The sequence below is a fragment of the Stegostoma tigrinum genome, chromosome 10 (genome assembly GCF_030684315.1).
Source record: "Stegostoma tigrinum isolate sSteTig4 chromosome 10, sSteTig4.hap1, whole genome shotgun sequence".
Taxonomy (NCBI): Eukaryota; Metazoa; Chordata; class Chondrichthyes; order Orectolobiformes; family Stegostomatidae; genus Stegostoma; species Stegostoma tigrinum.
The window spans coordinates 13,780,095-13,805,850 of NC_081363.1; the positions used below are offsets into that span (position 1 = coordinate 13,780,095).

The window sequence follows — 25,756 nt, forward strand, 5'->3', positions numbered from 1 at the left end:
TTTTACTACTTCATAACATGCAGACACGACATTTATCTTTTCTGTTTAACCAATGAATTACTTTGAATATGCAACAATTGTCATGTAGGTGATCATTAGCATTTGCTGCAAGTGATTTTAAGCACCTAATAAATACAGATATTTCAAGTGAATGTATATACCAATAAGGTTAGATTGAATGTAAGAAATTTAAGTCAACAGCAGAAACTGCTTTTCCTCAGGCTAATGAGTCTGTGGAATGCTTTAGTAAAGTCGATTAAATCAGATCATCTCAACATTTGAGGCTTGATAATGCAGGTGATTGAAGGGTAGAGCGTAAAAAGATAATGATTCCAGCTGATGTACAAGTCAGATCCAGGACTGAAATCGGACTTGATAGTTAATGTTTGGATTTAACTGGATGATCTGTCTGAACCAGAAGCGCACAATGTTGCAGACTTGATTTTAACAATAAAACAGAAGATTATTAAGCAAACTAAATTAAAATTGAATAGACTAAACTATTTTAACATCTTTTTAAAAAAATTTTGAAACATTATAGAAATATAATCCCATCAATTTTAAAACAAGCATTTGAATTAACCAAAAGCATCTCTTGCAGGTGCAGCAGTTTAGGGTAACTGAATACCTGGCTGCTTTTTGTTAATTTTCTGATATTTGCATAATACTTTTTGATGTTCTATAGCTGCTAGAAAGGAGTATACAATGTTTTGTAGAGAATGAAAATGTTTCTTTACTGTGCTCAGTATTACTTGCTACTTATCCAGAATGTCATGGTGGTGTGAAAATCTACTTCTGTCTGATCTGATAATCCATTCCAGAGCCAATGTTTGCTTCCTCCTCCTCATCCTCCACCAACACCACCGCCCCCCCCTTCCCTGCCCCGCCCAAGGTTATATTTTTAAACAGCACATCACTTTCTGGCATTCCTGGTGTGGTTGAGGCAGAAACACTCAACTTTTCAAAATGAGCCTGGATCTGTAATTGATGGCTGTGGACCTAGTGTTGGCGAGTAGAATTGAAATGATTGAGTTTAATGAGCTGGTGCCGACAGAGTTGCTGAGCCTCTTAATGTTGATGTTTAAATGAAATGAGCAGCTACTCTTAGTGTGTTGAAATGCAAGCTGGAACTTTTGAAAACATTCAAATTCATTTCCATTTCAAATTTAAGATAGTTGATTCCATTCACAGGTAACCTAGATAAACATGAAGAGCTAGAAAAGTTAGTGGCTCGGTTCTTGGGAGTTGAAGCAGCCATGGCATTTGGAATGGGCTTTGCAACAAACTCTATGAATATTCCTGCTCTTGTTGGCAAGGTTTGTTTACTTTCTTTATTTCTGCGCTATAACTTCTCTCCAGAAATCAATAAAATTTGTGTTGGAGCGTAATAATGCAGTCAGTGGCATTCCCTTCCATTCTCACTTGAGTGACTGCAGTATACCTGAAAGTGCTTAATCAGCTTTAAAATCGATCTTCACCTGAAATGTGCACACACTGTTGTGCAAGGTTGGCGATCAAGTCTGACTAGTTCTTTCTGTATTCTCCTCCTCTTCTCTGAGCACTTTGAATTAGAAAAAGGGTTCCTGCATTAATGCTAATTATAGCTTATTGAGGGTAGTAAATCCAGATACAGGGATTGGATGGAATCAGAATCTGGGATTGCAGTTGAACATAGAAGAACATAAAATAGTACAGTGCAGGCCCTTCGGCCCACACTGTGCCAACCTGTTATCCTACTAAGATCAATCTACCCTGCATACCCTACGTTTCACTGTCCTCCATGTGCCTGTCCAAGAGTCATTAAAAAGTCTCCTGAAGTATCTAACTCCACTGCCAGCAGCGCATTCCACCGCCCACCACTCTGAAGAACCTACCTTCCTCCAATCGCCTTAAAATTATGTCTCCTCGTAATAGTCATTTCTGCCCTAGGGAAAGAGTCTCTGGGTGTCCACTCTATCAATGCCTCATCATCTTGTAAACCTCTATCAAGTCAACTCTTATCCTCTTTTGCTCTAATGAAAAAAAGTCCTAGCTCCTTCAACCTTTCCTCATAAGACCTGCCCTCCAGTCCAGGCAGATCATGGTAAATCTCCTCTGCACCCTCTTAAACCTTCCACATCTTTCCTGTAATGAGGTGACCAAAACTGAACCCGGTATTTCAAGTGTAGTCTAATCAGAGTTTTGTAGAGCTGCAGCATAAATTGCTTGTTTACTTAGTTTGCTAATAGTGAAGCATTTAATACATGTTTTCAGGTGTGATTGTGTATATTACAATGGTTCTCTGATATTTTATTTTGATTATGACTGAATTACGATTCTGGATTATCAAACTGTCAAAGTCCTGTAGCCTTGAATAGCTATTTTGCTGGTTTAACCCCTCAGATTTCATTGTTTTTTTTTAAAAAAAAGCATGGGAAGTATTTTCATTTGTGGATTGAAGTGCTTTTGACTCCCCACCACAATCGTTAAAAACTAAGCAGTTCTCTTGGGAAAGGGGCTGTTCCACTTGTTTAGCCGACAATAACTTAATGAATTTTGAAGTAACCAGCAGCCCCATTCAAATGTCAAAATTGTCCAAACATGGATCTCTGTCATCTCAACGCACCACTAACCTGCTGAGCACAACTAAAAATATATTACAATGTCTTTTTAGTACTGGAATTGGAGCTATTTGTACATACACTTCTTTGTGAATTTTTGAAGTGTAGCTGTTAATATTAAACTTGAAGAACAAGAAAGCATTATTGAGGCAGAATTCTTCCACACTAGTTAAAGCAACAAATGCTGGATCACAACGAGTCAGACAGTATCTGTGGGGAGACAGCAAGCTAACGTTTCAAGTCTAGATGGCTCTTTGTTAGACTCCATTTATTGTTTTCAGTACAGATTCCAGCATCTGCAGTAACTTGCTCTTCCACACTGGTGTCTTGGGAATTGCTGTTCAGGTATAAGCTGTGTTGTGATTAGTGTTCCAGCGTTTCATCTCTTTAATCCTGCCATCTGTTTGGCTCTGTGCCTGGTGATAAGTACAGACCAAAACAAGACACCATCGTCTTGTGTGTTCCTCCTGTTCTGGTCAACTAGCTCAACAGCACCCAAATTTACTTGATAACTATGTCGGAAGGGTTTTCAGATTCATTCCAGTAGATGTGCTTCTAGATGCCAACAGCCTCAGTATTGACCTACATAATCTCAGGTTACAAAGCTAATAGTCACAATCCAATCTTTCTTGGGGATGTGGGTGGTGTAAGTTGTTTCTCCTATACTTGTGAAATGATGTGCTGAGAGATGCCCTCGATGATCTGAGCTATGCAGTTATGCAAGGGCATACTAATGGTTATGCACTTTGTTCACATTTTGCTGCTTCTGCCATAGGGCTGGTCGAGCTTAGATAGTTTGCAGCATTGCAGAAATATTGTGTATTACTTTTAGCTGAGAGGGAGGTGGGGAGGCTGGGGGTGAATTCTGTTAACAGAATGTTAGCCTTCCAATATACAATCATGAAATGATTCCATTTGAAAATAAATTTTGCCTGCTAAGCAAGTTGGGCTTCATATTTTTCAATTTTCAATTAAATATTTGGATATTTCATTAAATTGTGGTGCCAATTTTATCCATTTACATTTTATGTAAACATTTTTACACAGGATGGACAAAATTGCAAAATCTGACCATGGTTTAGGTTCCAGGATGAGGTTTCACCCTGGAATTACTCCTTTTGTTTTAATCACTGCATGATGTAGATGTTGGCCTCCTGACGTTAAATGCCTACAACAGATATCTTTGCTAACCTGATTTATGTTAATACATCACATCATGTTAATAAGACATAATGGCATCTGGATTGAGCAATTAACATTGTAACTAATGCAATTGCATATATTAAATTTAAAGATTTTGAGAGGGGACCCCAATCCCATTGATCCAAAAAGACTCATGTATAGCACCATAAGAACCCTTTGTGCATTAATTGCATCAGAGAAAACCTCTTTCTGCCACTTCAGTAGACTTTAATTTATTTGTAACTTCAACTCCCAGTCTGGAAAATCTGATGGCCCCCCTGCCTCTGTTCCCTTTCTTAGGAACGCCTTTTGGCAGAACTGCCCAAAATTGAATTTTTAAAGTAGAAATGTTTGAACTCAGCAGATCTGGAAGCATCTATGGAGAGAGAAACAGACTGAACATTTCAAGTCTGATATGGTTGTACTTTAGAACTGAATTGTTTGAAGAGTCATATTGGGCTCATTGTTAACTGCTTTTCTCTCTCCATTGTTTCTGCCAGTCCTGTGAGATTCTCCAGCATTTTGTTATATTTCTAACATTCCCAGTGTTTTGCACTCACTTTTTAAAGTCTGTTTGCAAGTCATAGGGTTTCCCGTAAGTTTAAAAAAACACCAAGTTGAGAAGTTTCTCTCAAACTTCAATGCATGATTGTTTATTTTGCCCAGTCATAACCCTTCCTAATGTAAACAAAAAAGCTTTCATCCTGGAGGCTGCTTCTCAAGTTTTTAAGTCAGAGATTTACAGCGTGGAAACTGGCCCATTGGTCCAACTTGTCCATGCCACCCAGTTTTCACAATTAAACCAGTTTCCTTTGCCTCCATTTGGTCCTTGTCCCTCTATACCTATCCCATCCATTGACCTGCCTAAATGTTTCTGAAAATGATGAAATTATACTTGCCTCCGCTATTATCTGTTCTAGACACTCACCACTTTCTGTACGGATAAATTGCCCCTCTGAACCCTTTTGTATCTCCCTCCTCTCACCTTAGACCATGCCATCTAGTTTTAGACTCCCTTACCATGGCTATTTACCTTGTCTATGCCTCATGATTTTGCAGACCTGTAAGGTAATCTGTCTTCTGTACTCAAAGGGAAAACGTCCCAGCCTCTCTTGATAACTCAAACTTGCCAGTCCACCCTAAAAAATCTTTTCTGCATTCTTTCTAGTCTAATAATATCCTTTCTATAGTTGGGTGACTTGAACTGCACACAGTACTCCAAATGTGGCCTCACCAACATCTTGTACAACTGCAACAAGATGTCCCAACTCCTATACTCAATGCTGTGACTCACGAGAGTAAGCATGTCAAAAGCTGCCGCCTTCATCCTGTCTGCCTATGACTTCACTTCAAGTTATGAATCTGGACCCCTGGATCTCTTTGTTCTATAACACGCCCCAGGGCTATACCTTTGACTGTGTAAGTTCTGCCCTGATTCGATCCCCCAAAATTCAACACTTCACTTATCTAAATTAAACAATCTGCCATTCCTCAGCTTGCTGGCCTGGTTGATCAAGGTCTCTGTTACCACATAGCCTACTTCACTGTCCCATATACCAACATTCTTGGTGTTATCTACAATTGTCAAAAGAAATCGCCATGACTGAAGAAATGTTTGCAAGTTAATCTTTAAACCCTTAAGACATACAGAAAACCATGTGTCACGAATTCAAAATTCCAAAATTAAACTAAATTATATACAAATCTCTCGCCCTATGTTGCAATCACACAACAGTGGATTAGTGAAGCATAACAATCTTTCTGTATGTTGTTGGTCATGTACAACATTTCTACCAGTAGTATGGCAGAGCTTTTTGCAGACTGTTTGGAAAGTGTCAATACTTATTGTCCTGGACAATAAGTTAAGAATTGTAGATGCTCAAACCCTCTCTTCCCCATGTAATTATATTCCAACTTCGCCTTTTGGAGAAGAATTTGGAGAAGAATCTCTGTAAAGGAAGGACTTGTTAGGGCAGAAGAAATGTATATCAGCTACGAAGTACTTTTTAAATGAAGTTCTAATACTTTCTTTAATATTATCTACAGGGCTGTCTGATCTTGAGTGATGAGCTAAACCATGCCTCTTTGGTGCTTGGAGCCAGACTTTCAGGTGCAACCATCAGAGTTTTCAAGCACAACAGTGAGTGGAATTTCTGCTGTGCATCTTGTAGATGGTACACAGCGCTGCTACAGAGGGGGAGTGGTAGGGGGAGTAAATGTTTATAGCTGTGGTGCCAGTTGAGTGGGCTGCTTTGTCCTGGATAGTGTCAAGCTTCTTGAGAGTTGTTGGAGCTGCCATCATCCAGGCATGTGGTAATACCATTGAATTGCAACAGACAGTGGTTAGATTCATTCCAGTTGGAGATGATCATTGCCTGGCACTTGTGTGGCACATGCACTACTTGCTGTTTGTCAGCCTAGAATGTTGCTGTGGTCTTGTTACGTTTAGCAGTAGACTGCTGTGAGCATCCCTGGCTAGTCCAACATTTATTGCTCATCCCTAAATACCTGGAGGGCTGTTGAGTCAAATACATTGCTGAGAAAACCAAAAGAACTGTGGATACTGTAAATCGGGAACAAAAACAGAGGTTGCTGAAAAAGTGCAGCAGGTTTGGCAGCAAACATCTGTGAAGAATTCAGTTAATGTTTCTGATATGATGACCCTTCCCCAAAACTGAGGAAGGGTCATCAGACCTAAAAAGTTAACTCTGACTTTCTTCCTTTGTACATTGCTGAGAATCTGGAGTCAGGCATAGGCCAGACCAAGTAAGCACAGCAGCTTTCCTTTCTTAAAGGTGAAACAGATGAGTTTTTAAGGATAGTTGTAACATGTTTGCCATTTTATTCTAGATTTTTATTGGATTCAAATCTCACCATTTGCCATGGTGCGATTTGAACCCATACTTCCAGACTGTTAGCCTGGTTTACTAGTCCAGTGACATTCCTCCAACGTCGTCCTCTCCTTAATGAGGCAGTTTGAGAAAGACCTCATTCTCTGGGGCAAGTACAGTAAATAGGTTAGAATAATGCTATTTGCTTGCGTCCTCTCCCTGCCCACTGTTAGCTTCACTCATCCCTGTCATCAGGCTAGTAATGAATTAGCAAGCTCGAACAGGGAGCTGCATATTTCAGGGAATTTGTAAGTTAGTGACAGGTTGAGGAAATACTGTATTTCACTGTAAATACTAACAAGCTTGCTACATAAGAATAAGCCGTGGACTGGAAAAGCAGTCGACAATTCAGCTGCACAAGCCGCCTCAACCATTCAATTAAATCATTTAGTAGTATGGAAGTTGTACATAGATTGAAAAAAGGTGCTGTCAAAGCTTTTCATCTTGCCCTCATTAGGACAGGTCAAAGAATAGTGCATTTTAAAGGGAGTAATGCTGATACAGCACATGAAGGCTGATTAGTTGGCAAGCCGTTCAGGTCAAGATGTTGACATGGAGAATGCACCAGGGAGCTGCTACAGTTCTGTCTTTTTTTAATTCAAGAGGTGCATTGCTTGGTCATGTTCCTTTCTCTTGCAGAGGTCAGGTCCCTGTGTAACAATATATGTAGCTTCTAACAAGCACAAATGAGCTACATTTTCGCTCTGACAGATCTTACAATGGTTGTTAGTGTAATTCTTGGCACGTTTGGGAGTATTTGCTAACAACTACCTGATCTCAGAATCACAACATTAGACATTATGGTTTGCATTTTGCAAGCAAGGGCCAGATCAATACAGTCAGCATATGCATATTGCAGACAACCAAAGGGATACTTTCTCCGACTTAGTCTGCCAATCTTGGATGTGCAGCCTACATACCTGGCATCACACCACTGATGTGCAAGATGAGAAGCTTCTACAACATGTCTCTTATCAGCAAATGTGACAATGTGTTCATTCTGGGTGGACAAGCTAATGTGGGCTGATTTGCATCACTGACTAGTGTTGAATTTCAGTTCTCATTTTTATTTTTGGTTTTTTACTCAACATTTTAAGGTAACAATGCAAGCTTTTCTGTGGGCACTGACTGCTTACCATGGCTGAAAATGCATGGTTGTTCATCAATGGATGTTTGTATAAAATCAGCTCCATACTTGTTACAATGCTTGTTTTATTTTCAGATATGCAGAGCTTGGATAAATTGTTGAAAGACGCTATTGTACATGGGCAGCCACGGACTCGCAGACCATGGAAAAAGATTCTCATTGTTGTGGAGGGAATTTACAGGTACAAACATAAGTAGTTGTGTTCAGTTACAGAATTCGAGCCAAGTGAGATTTTGTGCACTCTGCAGTATGTGAGCAATGTCTGTCTGAAATACTGGAAATGTGCCTTGTATTTACTGTCTTGAATGTTTAATGTTTAACATTTCACTGCACGTGCCATCAAATATTGTAACTGCAGAACTATCTACATCTTGAAAATTGCAAACCATTGAGGTAATGACATGTCCTGTTATTCCAGGTGACGTTTCAGGAAAGCAGAACACCTGATGGGGTGTTTTACTACATTACAGAAGGTGCCATAAGATTCGCCCAGGTGTAGTTGATCAGAATTTGGCACTAAGCCACTTTAGGAGATACTGGGAAAGTTTGACAAGAGTCTGGTCAGAGAAGTAGCTGTTCAGGAGCATCTTTAAAGGATGAAAGAGAGCAGTAGGGCCCCAGGAAAGCTGCTTGTATGTGGAACTGTAGGAAATGGGGAGATACTAAATGAGTATTTTGCATCAGTGTTCGCTGTGGAGAAGGATATGGAAGATATAGATCATGGGAAAATAAATCGTGAAGTGTAGAAAAATGTCCATATTACAGAGGGGGTGGTGTTGGATGGTTTAAAATGTATGACGGTGGATAAAACAAAAGCAAAGAACTGTGGATGCTGTAAATCAGAAACAAAAACAAAGTTGCTGGAAAAGCTTAGCGGGTCTGGCAGCATCTGTGGAGGAGAAAACAGTTAACATTTCGGGTCCTGTTCTGAGGAAGGGTCACCAGACCCAAAACATTAACTCTTTCCTTCACAGATGCTGCCAGACCTGAGTTTTTCCAGCAACTTTGTCTTTGAAAGGTGAATTAAAACCCCTGGACTCTTGTACCCTTGTACCCTAGAACTCGATGGAGCTAGGGTAGGGATTGCTGTGCCCCTTGCTGACATAGTTGTATCATAAATGGCCATAGGTGAGGTACCAAAAGCCTGAGATTGGCTAATGTGGTGCCACAATTTTTAAAAATTGGTAAGGAAACACCAGGGAACTATAGACAGGTGAGCCTGACATCAGTGGTGGGGGCACATTGTTGGAGGGAATCCTGAGGGACAGGATTCACATGTATTTGGTAAGGCAAGGACTGATTAGGGATAGTGAACATTGTTCTTGTTTGAAAAATAATGAAGAGCATTGGACATGTCTTACTGCAGTCCATAAAGATAATTTGACAAGGTTCCTCATGGTAGACTGGTTAGCAAGGTTAGGTCACATGGAATACAAGGAGAGCTAACCATTTGGATGAAGACCTGGCTCGAAGGTAGGAGATGGAGGGTGGTGGTAAAAAGTTACTTTTCAGATTGGAAGTCTTTGACCTGCAGTGTGCCACACGGATCAGTGCTGGGTCCACTACCTTTTGTCATTTTATATAAATGATTTGGATGTGAATATAGGAGGTATGTTAGTAAGTTTGCAGGTGACTTCAAAATTGGAGGTGTAGTGGACAGCGAAGAAGGTTACCTCAGACTACAACGGGATCTCGATCAGATGGGCCAGTGGGCCAAGGAGTGGCAGATGGAGTTTCATTTAGATAAATGAGATGCTGCATTTTGGAAAGACATATCAGGCCAGAACTAATACACTTAATGGTGACGTCCTTAGGAGTGTAGCTGAAAAAAAGAGACCTTGGAGTGCAGGTTCATAGTTCCTCGAAATAGGAAGGAGTTAGAGGGATATGGGCCAAATGCTGGCCAATGGGACTGGATTAATTTAGGATATCTAGTTGGCATGGATGAGTTGGACTGAACGGTCAGTTTCTGTGCTGTACTTCTCTATGACTCTGTACTCAGATGGAGGGGCTTAGGAATGGAATTCCATATCCTTCGATAGCTGAGTGTACAATGAATAATGGTGACGCTGAAACCTGTTTCCATCCTGTCATGACTTTGGAATGATATTTAAAAAGTTACCACAGTTCCATGTGTGATGCGTACCTTTCATCCTTTTATGTATCAAGTGACTGTAATTTGATTGCAAAATCGTTTTATCTATGCTACAATCAGCCTCTCTTCCCTAACGCATATAGTTTCCTCTTTTTTGCATGGAACTCTTGAAGTTAAATTTAAATGGTGCCATGTTTTTGAATGGAATTAAAATTTGTCTGCATCCATTCCAATTTTGTGCTATTTTTTAAAATAAAAAACCAAATGCGTGCTACTCCGAACTCTGGAATAGCAGCTGCTATCTTGGTATCTAAAGATTGCTTTTTCCATTCTTTGTGGCTTCCCATTCACTGACTTCAGCCTAATAACATTGACCAGTAAAAAGTCTCTTAAGTAAATGGCGAAGCTCAGAATTTAGCGTAATAGTGTCAGCGCTGAAGAAGGCTATCTAAAATTTTAGACCTAATCAGGTTCTTTTTGTGTCAATATGCAAAAGCATTTTTTAAAGCTAAAAGTAAGAACTGCAGCTATTTTAGTTTTTTGTTCTATTTCTCCCCCCCTTTTTAATATTAAAATTCTGAAAATGAATTGTAATTTAAACAAAGTGCATCTCGGATCTGTTAATTTAAAGTGTGTAGATGTTTGTACTTTGCATTCAGTATCTATGGCAGTTGGGTGATAAATTTGTGATGCTGATATTAAACCGATGTACAAATGGAAGTAGAATTTGGCAGGCAATTGTTGTGAATTTGCATTGATAAAGTTTGTCCACCAACATGTTGACGTGTAGCTGTCAATAAAAAAAACTGATTAAAATTGTCAGTTGCCAAGAACAAGTTGCTGACTGCTTATCACTATGCAAGCATTCCAGCATTTCCAATATAATGAGTAGCTTTGTTTTGTCACTGGATAACCATTGTGTACAGTCATTTGTACAAGCAGCTGAAATAAATTTTGATTAAGTGCCAGTGAAACTGTCTGCTGTTCTGTGGAAATTTTTAGCATTTGCAGAATTATGAGGTGGATCGAACGGCGATCTGCGAATTGATTATTTGCTTCCATTGCTAAGAAGTATTCACCAACCCTTTAACTAGCTAATTTAAACAGCTGCTCAAAAGAGTGGTGTTTATAATCAGAATCTTTGATCTTTAATGCTGTCAACCTAAAATAACATTGGTTGGTACTTTACCTAGCTGTCCAAAGTGCTCAGAGACTATCCAGTCTCTAATGGATCTGCAGCCAGAACTGCTGACCCCAGTAGGGTGAAAATACTACCAATTTAACTAGTATGCTGCTAATTGTAACAAATAGCTCAGTACAAATTCAAAGTAGAAACAGAGTTTGCAAAATCTCAAGTTAAAACAAAAAATAGTATGCACATTTTATCAGTTTATCATAATCTGATAACGAAGGACAAGTTAATGTACTGTATTCATTGAGGATTTTATTGGCAGTGTTGATCTGTCTTTTTAATGGTGTTTAAGAGCCTTGCTGAGGCTTTCTGATCAAAATGCTTTCTGGAAATATAAATTGTTTGTTTTGAGTTACCCAAAGTTGCACATTTACATTTTACTTGAATAGTTAATGCTTAGTATCTATCTCTTGGACATTTTCACTTACAATTATACGGTAAAAGAATCTAGCTTTAATACAGCCAAACTAGGAATTAGTGGGAGTGGAGATTTGTGCACATGATAGATATCTTAAGTAGTGTTATATTGGCTTGCATTGAACTACATTAGATTCAAATTTTACAGAACTGAATGTTTTGTTTCCTAGGGTTGCTGTATATTAATATAGAAAGGCTGAAAGTTAACTGGGAAAGGAGAAACAAGAATAAGCCTTGACCATGGGTTTTAGTACTTCTAATTGTGGGTGGAAAATTGGTTCATGATACCCTTGCAATGCAGCTACAATGCTTTACAGTTAGAGTAAGTGATCTTCTTTCAGGAGCACATCCTCCATTGGTGCTTGTACTCTTACACATTTGGCCTCTGCTGTGGTTCTGGGCTCCACTATAATATAGGGAGCAAGAACTGAGTCCTCTGTTTAAATAATATGGTATATTTCTATGGCTGGATATGTGATGCTGCCTTACTCTTGTTTTGAGCATGATTTTTCACATTACAGATTGCCAGTTCTCCTCAACCACCTGCAATGTCCACTTGCCAATAATCCCCAAGGCCAGCATGCTATGAGAAGAGACTCTTGATGTTGCGAATTCTTCTTATTTGATACTTAGAATCCTGTAAATTACATCTTTATAAAATGCATTTTATGGCTACATATCTCTAAAATATTTACTTTCTGCCCCAATATACTTCAGAGGGCTCTTTCAGGTTGGAAATGGTCTGGCTAAGTTTAAACTGGGTTTGTTTTGGATTTAACAGACCTGTTCTTGTTTCACAGTATGGAGGGCTCTATTGTCCGTTTACCTGAGATAGTGGCATTAAAGAAGAAATACAAGGCTTACCTGTATCTCGATGAGGCTCACAGTATTGGGGCGCTAGGACCAACGGGCCGAGGTGTGGTGGAATATTTTGACCTCAGTCCCAAGGATGTGGATGTCATGATGGGAACCTTCACTAAGAGTTTTGGTGCAGCTGGCGGATACATAGCGGGCAAAAAGGTATGGCACTTGGTCTAGAACTTCCCATTTCAACCTTTTTTTGTGGTGGGCACTTTGGTAAACATTTGAGAACCATGGGTGATCTTGTATTTAAAGACTGAGTGTCTGCCTTTTGGCTAACTGGTTTGGTTTAGATCAAGGAACGGCTTTGCTTATTTTGTGTATCTGTTGGGCAATTTAAGTTAATTATTTGAACAGTCTGGCATCGGGCTGGTTTAGACCTAGTGGCAAAACTAGCAAATGTGGGTGACAGATGCTCCAATGTCTCTAACTGCATAGTGTTTCAAAAAGGATCAAAAGCCTCTTTTTTAATAGAGCTGTGGATACCAGCAGATGGTGTTGTAGAGTGCAATGCTCTTGGTACTCCACATCCCCATCTCCTGGCAAATGCCAGTAATACTACTTCCACTAGCTGTTTTAATTCTAATCAAGCCTCAACTGATTTGTACGTTACTTGCGAGGTGATCTGACTAAGCTTAGTGTCCTATTTTTATCTTTTGAAATAGATGTGCTTGAAATATTTTGTGATGCATGTAATATAAATGTTAATGGAAGCTTGAGATACTGGGGCAATGCAGTCCAGCTCATAACACAAAAATTGATTTTGAATGTAGCCTAAGGTTGCTCAATATGCCTTATCTAATGTTTCTTAAAGATAATTGGAGTAGAACTGTGGTAGCTGTTGATACACAATTTGTAATTCAAGATTAAATTAAATTGCACTATATGTAATATTCTCAAGTTAGGTACATTGAGAGTAACTTGGTTAACTTCCTAATATTGCCGTTCCTTCTCTTGATCAAAGTAATCCCTTGCTTTATTAAGCTGTTTTTAAAAAAAACCTAAAACTACGTTGAGATACATATCTGCTTTTATGCCCAAAGTTTCAAACAATATTCCAGTTAAACAATTTGTAATAGGATAAGTGCATTGATACATGTCTGTGTTCACTTTGAACTCCTGCCTGCATGGATACTTAGTTGCTGTCAAGCTTTGAAGTTCTGGCCATTTTAATAGACAAATATCCATAAATTGAATTAGACAGAAAATGATTGAGATTAAGTTTTATTGTAAATCTGTTCAGAAATCCTTGTCACTAGTCACATAACTTAGCTATATTTTTAAAAATCAATATCTTTGAACTCTAAGTATTCTCTCTTGAAGATAACTTTCCAGGTATTTCCACAACTCTTTAAAACTTGTTTTCTCCAAGAAATATTACGTCTGAAGTGTTTCCATCATAACACAACCTTTGGAGAAATCAGCTAGTTTAAAGTTTCGTGTTTTATTGTTTTTCATCCTTTATCATAGCAAAATAGTCAGTACATTTTCTTCTTTGTAGGAACTCGTGGACTACCTTCGCTCACATTCTCACAGTACAGTGTATGCTACCTCAATGTCTGCACCTATTGCAGAGCAAATCATTGCATCCATGAAATGTATCATGGGAGAAGATGGCACCACACTTGGTAAGTTCTGTTGCCCAGCAGTTGAGGGTAGCACTTCGGTCTGGGGGGATACGTACAGCAAGTGTCCATATCTTTGGTTTGGTGAAACTTGCAATGGTATGACGGTCACAAATCTTCCCATGCTGTCTTGAGATTGTGATGAAATGGACTATATGTGAGTAAAGAGTAGATGACTGTACCCCCAATTATTCAGGCCATCTGGCAGCCACAGTAATAAATTAATTTCACAGTGCATCATGGTAAAGCATGTCAATTTTATGTACATGTGATACATCAAACATCCAGAGTTAATATTTCACATTTGAAGGGGATGTTCACGTTGCTTATGTGGTGATTCCTGTGGCCAAGTCGTACAGACGTTTGTCTTTAAAGTTGAAAATGGTCATTGGTCAGGATTCTGTTTATAATATCTCCCCTTTTCTGTAAGATTGTCATTCCCAGGCCGACCTTTGGTGCTCCCACTGTCAACAGCAAGTTGGCACCATTACAAAAGCAGAAAATAGAAATCTGAAATAATAGCTGAAAATGCTGTAAATACTAGGTAGGTGAGGAAGTATCGGTGGAAAGGTAATAGTTGCTGTCTCAGTTCTGAGTTTTTTGCTCAGAGCTGTCATCGAGTCAGAGCCCTATAGCACAGACAGGCTCTTTGGCCCACACTGGTCCATGTTGACCAAAATCCTCATCCGTGCCTTTCCTGGTGGTCACCCAACTACTTTCTACCTGCATGTTAGGTATGACCACCTCATGAAAACTCTTATTTATGATACGCTCAGCATCTTGGATGATCATGAGTGTATCAAGCTTCAGCTCCCTAACAGTCTCCGAGGAGCTGCAGTTGGATGCACTTCCCACAAGTGCAGTCAGAGCCCTACAGCACAGGGACAGGCCCTTTTGGTGCCAACTGGTCCATGTTGACAAAGGTGCCCATCCGTTCTAACCCCATTCCCCTGTATTTTGCCCATATCCTTCTAAATCTTTCTTAACCATGTATTCATTCAAATGCCTTTTTAACCACAACCACTTCTGCTAGCTGTTAAGTTTGCAGACTTATTTATATCTATATTTCTAATTATTGTTGTTTTGTTCCACAGATGCTGCCCAATCTGGGTATTCACAGCACATTGTTTTTTCTGTCCCTACCATTGTTATGCTAAATAAGTGTTTTGCATGAAGTCAAACCCCTAAGGTATCATAGGATCTGGTGCATCGGTTGTTTCTGTAACAACAACGGCTTTGACATCACCAGTGAGTGAGAATTACAGGATGACTTTGTAGTAATTGCAGTGGGCGGCACGGTGGCTCAGCAGTTAGCACTGCAGCCTCACAGCGCCAGGGACCCAGGTTCGATTCCTGCCTCAGGCAACTGCCTGTGCGGAGTTTGCACGTTCTCCCCATATCTGCGTGGGTTTCCTCCAGGTGCTCCGCTTTCCTCCCACAGTCCAAAGATTTGCAGGTTAGGTGGATTGGCTATGCCAAATTGCTTGTAGTGTTCAGGGTTGTGTGGGTTATAGGGGGATGGATCTGGGTGGGATGCTCCAAAGGGCAGTGTGGACTTGTTGGGCTGAAGGGCCTGTTTCCACACTAGGGAATCAAATCTAATCTAACCTAATTACTTGGATGTCTGGATTGCATTTGACCATGTTTATCATGGAGAGGTTTGCACGCAATTCAACTGTTCTAATAAAACATACAAGTTTCAGAGTTGGATTAAGTCTGTGCCATGAACCCTTATGGTTGTGATGCTAATTTACTGGCAGATTCACATGACAACAAAAATAGAGGCAGGAATAGGCCTTGTGGCCACTTCATCATTCATTTATTTGGTGCTTATTTGTCTTATTCTTTTTCTGTGCTACCCTTATCTGTTAATGTCCAACCAAGTACAAAAACTTACCCAGTTCTCAATTAACATAATGCTGCCAGTCTGTTTTGAAATGAAAACCTAGCAGTTATTGTATTTGTTTCTTAGGTCACAATAATACTTCAGTTAATCAACAAAATGTTTCCCAGCTCTGGAGCAGATAGCTTCTGTTTATTGACTAATTGAATTTATTGCTTTTTTTCACGTTTCAAGTAGTATAAACTGCAGTCTAGTTCAGGTAAAGGTGATTAATGTTACTATTGCAGATGTATTTTGCATGCATCCTAACATTCTTGCATTCTTCAAATATTTGTTGCTTGATTCAAGGCAGTCTCTGATGTGTCAAATGCAATAATTTCAGTCTGAAAGTTAGTTTATCCTTTGTGCATTAAGGGAAAAGAAATTTCAAAAGTCCGTAGAAACATAAAATATTATAGATGGAATCGTGATGTGGCGGTGCTGGTATTGGGCTAGGGAGCACAAAGTCAAACTATGTGACGCCAGGTTATAGTCCAACACAGCTTTATTTGAAAGCACAAGCTTTCAAAGCCTCAGTCCTCCTTCAGGTGTTAGTGTGAGAGAGAGAGAGAGAGAGAGAGAGATAGAGTATTAGAAACAGAATTTGAGTAAAAGATCAAAGGTTCACACCATTGAGGAAGTGCTAAGCAAACCTAAGATGCTGTTAAACCTTTAATCAGTTAGAAGGTTTTAATTAATCTATATGTAAATACCCAAATTTCTTTCAAGTCACAACCCTGAGAGACCTGAACGTTTTATCAGTGTAAAGAATGTGATGTCTTGCAGAGGTTACCATGGCAGGGTGGTGTGATGTTATTGTCAATGCTGTCCTGAAGGCTGGGTAGTTTGCTACGAACAATGGTCTATTTAAGGCTTGGCAGTTGTTTTAAGGTGGGAAGTGGGGGCTTGGGGAGTATCCTGGTGAGGTGCATATCATTGAAGGCTGCAAAGCACATGACGTAGTTTCTCCACTACTGGGAAGTACTGGATGACACAGAGCACCCTATTAGACATATCCCATGTCTGTCTTCTGAGGGGGCCATTACGGTTTCTCACTGTGGCATGTTGGAACTGGCAATTGATGAGTTGAGTATCAAATCCTGTTTCTATGAGGGCGTCCTTCAACACCTTCAGGTGTTTGTCTCGTTCCTCCTCATCTGAACAGATTCTTTTTATGCGTAGGACATGTCCGTAGAGAATGGCTGTTTTAATGTTTTGGGTGGAAGCTAGAGAAGTGCCGCATCATGAGGTTACCTGTTGGTTTGTGATAGAATGAGTTACTGAGATGTCCAACTGTGATGGACATGCATGTCCAATAATGAGGCGGATTCTAAAGAGTAGTCCGGAGTCTGGTGGGATGAAATTTATTGATATCGCTGTGTAGTTGTCTCAGATTCCTCACCATTGAGTCGAAAGGAAGAAAAATGTCTATCTGTCTGGTGTATAGCATTGGTCGGAGGTTCTGTGCAGCAAAAGTCTTGTTCAAACCTGTGCGTGAAAATATTGGCATATTTTGGGGGACATCTGACCCCCGTGGCAGTTGCGTGGGTCTGGGTGAAGAGCTAGTTGTTGAAGGTAAAGACTTGGGTTGTGGATGAAGCTGATGAGTTGTAGGATGGCGTCTGGAAGTTGGCAGTTGTTAGTATTGAGTACTGAAGCAGTTGTGGCAATGCCATTGTTATAGGGGATGCTGGTGTTGACCAGTTAACATTTGAATCAAACTCAGTATTATGTATCTAATACTATTTAGCTGACGTTTTAAGAATTCTGATCGTCCGACTATGAGTGGTGCCTAAAAAGGAAAGTGAGGAGTGGATGTGATATTGCTCTAATTTGTTTGTTCGTGAGAAATGAACAATGGCCATTATTAACCATTCCAAATTGCCCTTGAAAACATAATGACCCACCACCTTGAAGTGCTGCATCCATGTGTATCTATCCTAGACCCATGAGTAAAATCTGGGTACTTTAAGTGGCTGTGTCGCTTGTTCCTTACTTCAGAAGCCCCTCAATGATCGGAATTTATATTACAACCTCCCACTCACATGTCTAGATAGTCCATCTGAGCACCATACATAAGACACTAGTTAAAATAAACTTAGGAGTGTATCAATTACTGATTGACCTGACTCTAAATTTCACCACCATTGTGTTCTGTCGTATATTAAAAATCAAGGTGCCACACTTTTTACGTGTTTTGTTTGTTATAATCTTGTGGATCTCCTAAAGTTCTGCCTTGTCTTTTTTTCTCTCTGCAATCTATATATTTAAAAATAGAACCCATGTCATTGCCAGATGATTGCTTCCTGATTTTAGCTTGTCTCATTGCAACAGCATTGAAAAAGTAACACTGTGGTTCTTCCCTTACTGACTCTTTCAGTCAGATGCCAGGAATCAGTTCATTTAGGGATGTATTGAACCAACTTCCTAATTCTGAAGGGAGAATGGAAATGTTGTTGAATCAATGAATTGGAGCAGGATGTAATGTGGTCAATGCCAGGAGGTGGCTTGCTGCCCATTTCCAACATTCTGACCTGCAAACAGGAAAACAATTCATTCAGAATTACTAAAAGATCAGTTTTCTTTAAATGGCATTGTGTTTCGTACTCCCTCAATAATTTCACTCCTTTCTTATTGGTTACTTTGGAAGAACTGAGACAACTTTGCGTGTTAAAAGGTCCTGTAGTAATGTTTAAAAATTGGAAAGACATTTTATTCTTAATTGATTGGTGCATCATGCAAGTATGAAACTTTTTGGCGTTCAAGATGATTGAGTTTGGAATCCTTTAGGTTAATCTTGTTCTAATCACAATTGAGATTTTCTGCTCTTTTAAAAATGTTTAACTGATAAATCACCTAAAGTAAAATGAAAGCAGTGATGTTTAAAGGTAAGTCATTTCCTGCATTGTGGGAGGAACAGCCAGGGGTAAGTGACCTTGTTGGTAGGTTTTTTCATTGTTCACACAAGTCATTACAACTTTTATCTGTTGGTGCTTTTTGTGGTTACCTGCAGTGTAGAATTAAATTGGTTGATAGAGGAGCAGTGGCACCATTGTACCACTGGGTGGTTCTGCATGTATTTTGAGCTCAAGTATGCAAATGATTAAGTATTGGCAGTGTGGAATGAATTTTCCAGCATTTCTTTTCATCTTTTCTCCTTCCTACCTCCCACCTCCCTAGTAATAGATTTTGGGCTTGAAATATTCAATACGGTAGCTTAGTCTTTTTAAAAGTACTATATCAGAAATCTCTGGTTATGGAAAGAAAAATTACTGAGGATTTAAAAGCTTGGCCGTTCATTTTTTTCTCTGAACATGTTGGTTATTGGCACTAAAGAATGTTAGAGATTTTTTCAGTTTTTTTAAATTGAAGTGGCAGGATTTAGAATTTGGGACCTGTGGAGAATGTTGCTGTTATGCATTTAGTGAGTATTGAAGATTTCAGTGAGCTGAAGAATAATGCTTGGAGCGATTTCCCTACTCAGCTCCAACTTAGGAGTATCCCTGCTCATAATTCTGATTTTGGTTAGCTTATTGCTGGTTGGTGCTGAATTCTTCCCAAGTCCGTGTATGCTAAGAACTGAGTGCCTGGATTACTTCACACTGCCTTTTTGGAGATTTATTTCATTTAGTGTGGTTTCCAACCTAACTCCTGGAGAGAGACCTTTTTTCCCTTGGATAATGCAACCTGAAATGTAGCTGTTCCTGCTAATGGCTGTTGACCAAAAATTTTAAGAACACCACTAAACTAGTTTGCCTCTATCTCCATGCAACTGGTCTGCCATTGTGCTGCTGTCTAATGAAGGGCTGTGTACTAATGTTTTCCTTGAGAAACTGGAATCCCCCTGATGGAGAGGGCAAATGTCTTCCAGCTGGGCCTGGGACATCACTGAAGGCTATAATTGACTTTATGATCTGGTGTGTGCAGATGCCCTCAAATGTCATGAAATAGGCTTCAAATGACGCAGCTGAATAAGTATTTTTGCTGCAACGCAGTCTGTATGAGTGGCCGTGGGCAGTGCATTTGCTGACAAACTACAAAGATCTCTTTCTGGCCAACATTGTCCTTTTTATTGGTAATCAAGTTTGTGTTCCAAGATGTTCTCAAAGAAAATTTGGGTATTCCAGTTAGGTTCCATAACTTGACAACTGATTCAGATTGGATGTATTGAAGTGTGATCTGGTTTTGAAAATGGACTATATATTGGCGCAGAAAGATCCATAATATGGGTGGAACAGAAATACACTGGTGTCGGAATGGTGGGCTGGTCGTATCTTTATCGATTTAGGGTTTAGAAGAATGAGAAGAGCAGTGAAGACTATGTTACCAAAAATTTTGGAGACTGCTTTAGATTCTTGACAGGGAAAGGGCTTAAATGGTACAGGGAGTAGATCAGAAAGCTAAGGCTTGCAATCAGATCATCTGTGATCTTATCAAATGGCAGAGCAAGTGCAAAGGGTCGAATAACCACTTCATTGACAATGTTCACCATTCGCAACTCATCGGGTACTGAAGTAGTTCAGGGAAGTAGGCAGGTCATAAGCACTTTCTCAAGGGCAACTTGGTGTATACGATAAATGCTGGCCCAACTAATGAAGCCCACATCCCACAATAAGTAAAAATGTCTTTTTTGTCCTTTCATTCAGTTGCAACTTTGAATGTTAAGTTGTCCCAGTCCCCCACTTTGGTCAGGTTGGATGCTTTGGTGGGGGGAAGAAAGCATTCCACTGCGGTTTTGATTGTACAGTCAGCTGAATCATAAATGGAAAACTGCAAAGCGCATCTACTGCTGGAATGTAGCCTCCACATACTGTCTAGTGAATGTTGCTGAGTTTATTCTCTATGCAAATTCCAGTTGCTCTTATGTTTTCTACAAATTCTTGTTTAAGGCCCGAGAAACAGCTTGGAGTCTGCATAACGATTCAAACTATTGGATATTTTTATATCTAAATGTATGTTCTGCCTTCCTGAGGACATTGCAGTAGAGCAGGGCAGTGTACAGCTTAAATCTTAAAATGATGCATCCTAATGAGCTTATTGCTAGTTATAATTTTTCCGTAATTTGTAGAACCAAGACTTAAGCTGTATGGCCCTGAAGCACTGGTATCATTTGAGAAAGCAGTTGGCTAATCGGGCAGCAAGTTAATTTAATTGGAACAAAGGAGTTTTGTTTTTGAGGACCCAGGAGATCCCAATCCTGCTTTACTGAAGAGGTGATGAAAGGGCTATAAAATAGTCACTATTGCCTCTATTACAGGATTCAATGAAGCTATTTTATTGCAATATTAGGAGCTTCATCTGCCAGTATGCTACTTTGTTACCAGTGATGACATTAGATTGTCATAACACTATGGGTTAGCCCCTATGAAAGTGAAGAATTAACAAAACTCTTAAATGGCCAGGAGAGCTATCATGAAAAGTAAATACTTTGTGTTTGTGTTGCATTCTTGCAAGGGCGAATCTTAAATTTCAGAACTTGAGCTTCATTCAGTTAATAAACAGCTTTTTTAAAAAAACAATTGTCATCGCCCCCTCCTGAGTATTCACAGAGATGATTTGATTTCTGTTGCTAAAAATTGAGCTAAAGGAGGGGTAAATGAGGCATTTGTACTTTTTCACAACTATCCAGTGAAGAAGGACGTTTAAAGGAAATATTTTGCTTGGGTGTGTCTTGACTGCAGTTTGAATTGTGCATAACTAACCTTGAGACTTTGTTTTCTCCCGCAAAAAAAATTGCACTGGCACTTGCAGACTTTAAAAAATGCTTGCTTTCACAAATATAAACTAAAATGAGCAAAGCATAATCTAGAACTCCAATTATGCTTATTTTAAATTTTTAACTGTAGTATCTCTTTGAAAAGATGAGACTTCTGATTGGCCTGTTGCTTATAAACTAAGGTCAGTGAAAATCCTGATTTGATCCCCTTAAATGGTTTACTTAAATTTGAGTCAAAAAACAACACCCTTTATTCTCAGCTTCAAAAACGTCCCACCATTCCCAGAATGAGTGTGCAGGATAACACCAGCTTGCACCCTAAGCTTGGCAAACATTCCTGATTGTGGATTGTTTGGACTAATCTCTACCCTCATTCAGTTTATCTCCTCCACCTCAGCTGACAGCAATACAGATAGTGCTGAAATTGGAGGAGCATGGCAGAGAATTAAATTTGGATAAATGTAAGGTATTGCAGTTGGTAAAACAAACAAGGATAGGGCTTTCACAATTAATCAAAATCCAAGATAATAAAATGTGAGGCTGGATGAACACAGCAGGCCAAGCAGCATCTCAGGAGCACAAAAGCTGACGTTTTGGGCCTGGACCCTTCTTCAGAGATGATGAAGGGTCCAGGCCCGAAACGTCAGCTTTTGTGCTCCTGAGATGCTGCTTGGCCTGCTGTGTTCATCCAGCCTCACATTTTATTATCTTGGAATTCTCCAGCATCTGCAGTTCCCATTATCTCTAATCAAAATCAAAGTTAACGTTTTGGGTCCGGTGACTCTTCGTCAGAGTTAAGGGTCACCGGACTCAAAACATTAACTGTTATTTCTGTTCACAGTGGCAGATGTGGTGGCTTTTCTAGCAACTTTTTTTTTCCGGTTTGTACGGCATCCACAGTTTTTTTCAGTTTTTACACAATTAATGGCAGGGCCCTGGGGAGCGTTGTAGAACAGACCTAGGGGATCAGGTACATAATTCTTTGAAATTTGCATCACAAGTAGACTGGTTGAGAAAGTGTTTAGTACATCAGCCTTCATTGCTCAGACCTTTGAGCACAGGGATTGAGATTGTACAGGATGTTGAACCCTGTTCTGGAGTACTGTGTACAGTTCTGGATGCCCTGCTGTAGGAAGAATATTAACTGGAGATGGTTCAGATTTGTCAGGATGTTGCCAGGAATGGAGGATTTGAATTATTAAAAAATGGACAAGTTGGGACGTTTTTCACTGGTGCATAGGAGGTTGAGGAGTGACTTCAAGGGGTTTTAAAAATCTAGAGTGTAGATAAAGTGAATAGCGAAGGTCTCTTGTGTAGGGTGGGGGAGTTCAAAACTAAGCATAATTTTAAAGCGAGAGGAGAAAGATTTAAGAAAGACGTGATTGGAAACTTTTACACACAATGGTCCGTGTCAATACCTCTTGTATTGGAGGGTAAAGCTCTGAAACTGCATTTCTCAAAGCTAGGAAAGAGACTGAGAAGCAGGATCTCAAGACAGAATAACTGTCCACCTTACGTGCTTGTGAGCATCGAAGTAAGCCGGTGATTGAATATGCTGCTGGAAAGCTAGTGGAGGAGGATGATACTAGATTCAAGGCATTGGGAACATTCTGGGGTGGTGAAACTATACAAAATGGACTGGTTGCCTCCTTGCCAGAAATTGTGCTTTTGAGGAGGATTGAAATGAGTTTGGCAGGGGGCTGAAACCTGAGAGGGACCTCTGATTTGAGGGAAGCCAATGTAGTAAAGGGAGGAGACGGGGTAAAGAAAAATAAAAGGTGGATAACATGATAGCAATTCTCACATAGGATCAAAAAAAGTTGAATTGGCTGAATGCTTTGCACTTTCTCAAAAACATTGATATTTATGCATGAGAACAAAGAGCGATACAGCACAGGAATGGGACCATTGCCCCTCCAAGCCTATGCTGACATATTTACACCTTCCATTCTAAATCTGTCTTCACTTACAGGATCCAGATCCCTTTATTCCCTTCCTATTCATATATTCATCCAGGTGTTTCTTGAATCCTGCTATTGTCTGATCCCACCAGCACTACCTCTGTCAGCATGTTCCAGGCACTCACCACCCTTTAAGAAAAATGTGTCTCGCACATATCTTGCAAACTCTTCCCCCGGCACCTTAGAACCTGTGTCCCTTAGTAATTGACTTGGGGAAAAGCCTCATACTTTCCATTCTATCCATCCATACAATGTTATGCATTTCTGCCAGGTTGCTCCTTAATGTCATGCATTCTATTGAAAACAAATCCAGTCTATCGAACCTTTCTTCGTAGCCAAAAGCACCCATACCAGGAAACCACCTGGTCAACCTTTCCTGTACCCCCTCCAAAGCATCCATAATCCTTCTGGTAGTTTGGTGACCAGAACTCTGTGCAGTGTTCCAAGTGTGACCTACCTAAAGTTCTCGAAAGCTGCAGCTTAACTTGTCTATCCTCATACTCATTGCCCTTGCCAATGAAGGCAGGCATGCCATATGCCTTTCTTTAACTACCTTGTCTACCTGTAATGCCGCCTGCAATGATCTGTGGACCTGCTTTCCCAGATCCCTCTGCATTTCAATACTCTTAAGGGTTCTGCCACTCGCTGTATAATTTCCACCTGAATGGGACCTTGTTCACACTTGTTCAGATTAAGATCCATCTGCAATTTTTCTGCCCATGTCTCAAACTGATCGATATCCTGCTGTGTCCTCTGACAAACCTCCTCATGATTCACCAGCACTCCAATCTTTATCATTTACAAACTTACTAATTAAACCAGCAACGTTTTCCTGCGAATCATTTTTGTAGATCACAAACAGCAGAGGTCCCAGCACTGAACCCTGTGGGACACCACTAGTCACAATCCTCCATTCCGAAAAGCATCTATCCACTGCTACTCTCCATCTCCCGTGACTGTGTCGGTTCAGTATCCATCTTGCCAGCTCACCCCGATACTGTGACATCATCTTTTGTACTAGTCCGCCATGAGGGACTTTGTCAAAGGTTTTATTGAAGTCCATGTAGACAACATGAACTGCTTTTCCCTCATCAACCATCTTCTTCTTCACCTCAATCTCCAAGTTAGTAAGGCATGACCTGCCCTACTCAAAATCATGCTGTCTATCACTAATAAGTCCATTTGTTTTGAAATGCGTGTAGATCTTGTCCCTGAGAATCTTTTGCCAACAATTTCCCTACCACTGATTTGAGGCTGTCAGCTGTAACTTCCAGGATTGTCCCTGTTCATCTTTTTAAACAATGGGACAGTATTGGCTATTCTCCAGGCCTCTAGGACCTCTCATGTGGCCAAAGAGGATACAAAATTGTCTATCAGTGTTCCAGTGATTGTTGTTCAGACGTTACTTTGCAAGCTAGTGTATAACATAAATGCTTCTTTTCCCTTTTCTGAGCAGTTTCATGGTCCTCCTTTTATGATGTCCTAAATTGGTCCCAATTCTCAGGCTTACTACTTATTCTGGCATTATTCTCAACCACTTTAATGATCTACTGCAATCTTAACTTATTGCATTTGCCACAGCTGATTCAGGTTCAGTTCGGGTGCTTGATAGGTGGAAGTAAACTTTAGTGATTCAAGGACCAGGGACTTAATCTTGGGTATGTCATTTGAAATAGAGGTGAGGAGAAATTCCTTTACTCAGTGCATGGTGAATCATTGGAATTCTTTACCTGCTGAAGTTTTGATCATTGAGCATGTTAAATCAAAATTGACAAGTTTCTGGAGATTAATCATAGTCAAAGATCTGTCGAAGTTGCAGAAGGTGGCATTATGCTAGAAGATGGCCCACAATCATGGCAAGCTAAATGAACAGAGTAATCTACTGTTATGTTCCTGTGTCCCTTCACTTCTTTCTACTACCCTAATTCAGCAGGGTTTATACAAATGTATGTCTAACATGACTTATTCTATAAAAACTGTGGTAAATATTCATTTATTAAGGCAGTAAGTTAGTGAAACTGGAAGCTTTAAGTAGATTTTTGCTACAACAATACATTGATTATGTTTATACTGTGCCTTTAGTATAGTAAACCGTTCCAAGGCACTCCACAAGACAATGAAATTATGAAAATTGAGGGTGTGAGAGGGGCCAGGATTGAAAGAATGCAGAGATTCCAGGCAGTTGTG

The 25,756-nt window shown here is 39.8% G+C and overlaps 1 protein-coding gene across 1 annotated transcript in view; it reads left to right on the forward strand.

Moving 5' to 3' along the window:
* Window positions 1–25,756, forward strand: part of sptlc2a (serine palmitoyltransferase, long chain base subunit 2a) — a 126,411-nt gene that overhangs the window by 44,252 nt on the left and 56,403 nt on the right. Inside the window, exons 5-9 of the mRNA XM_048537601.2 lie at window positions 1,192–1,316; window positions 5,829–5,922; window positions 7,896–8,001; window positions 12,325–12,544; window positions 13,887–14,013. Coding sequence (XP_048393558.1) covers window positions 1,192–1,316; window positions 5,829–5,922; window positions 7,896–8,001; window positions 12,325–12,544; window positions 13,887–14,013 — 672 coding nt within the window. The remainder of the gene's footprint in view (window positions 1–1,191; window positions 1,317–5,828; window positions 5,923–7,895; window positions 8,002–12,324; window positions 12,545–13,886; window positions 14,014–25,756) is intronic.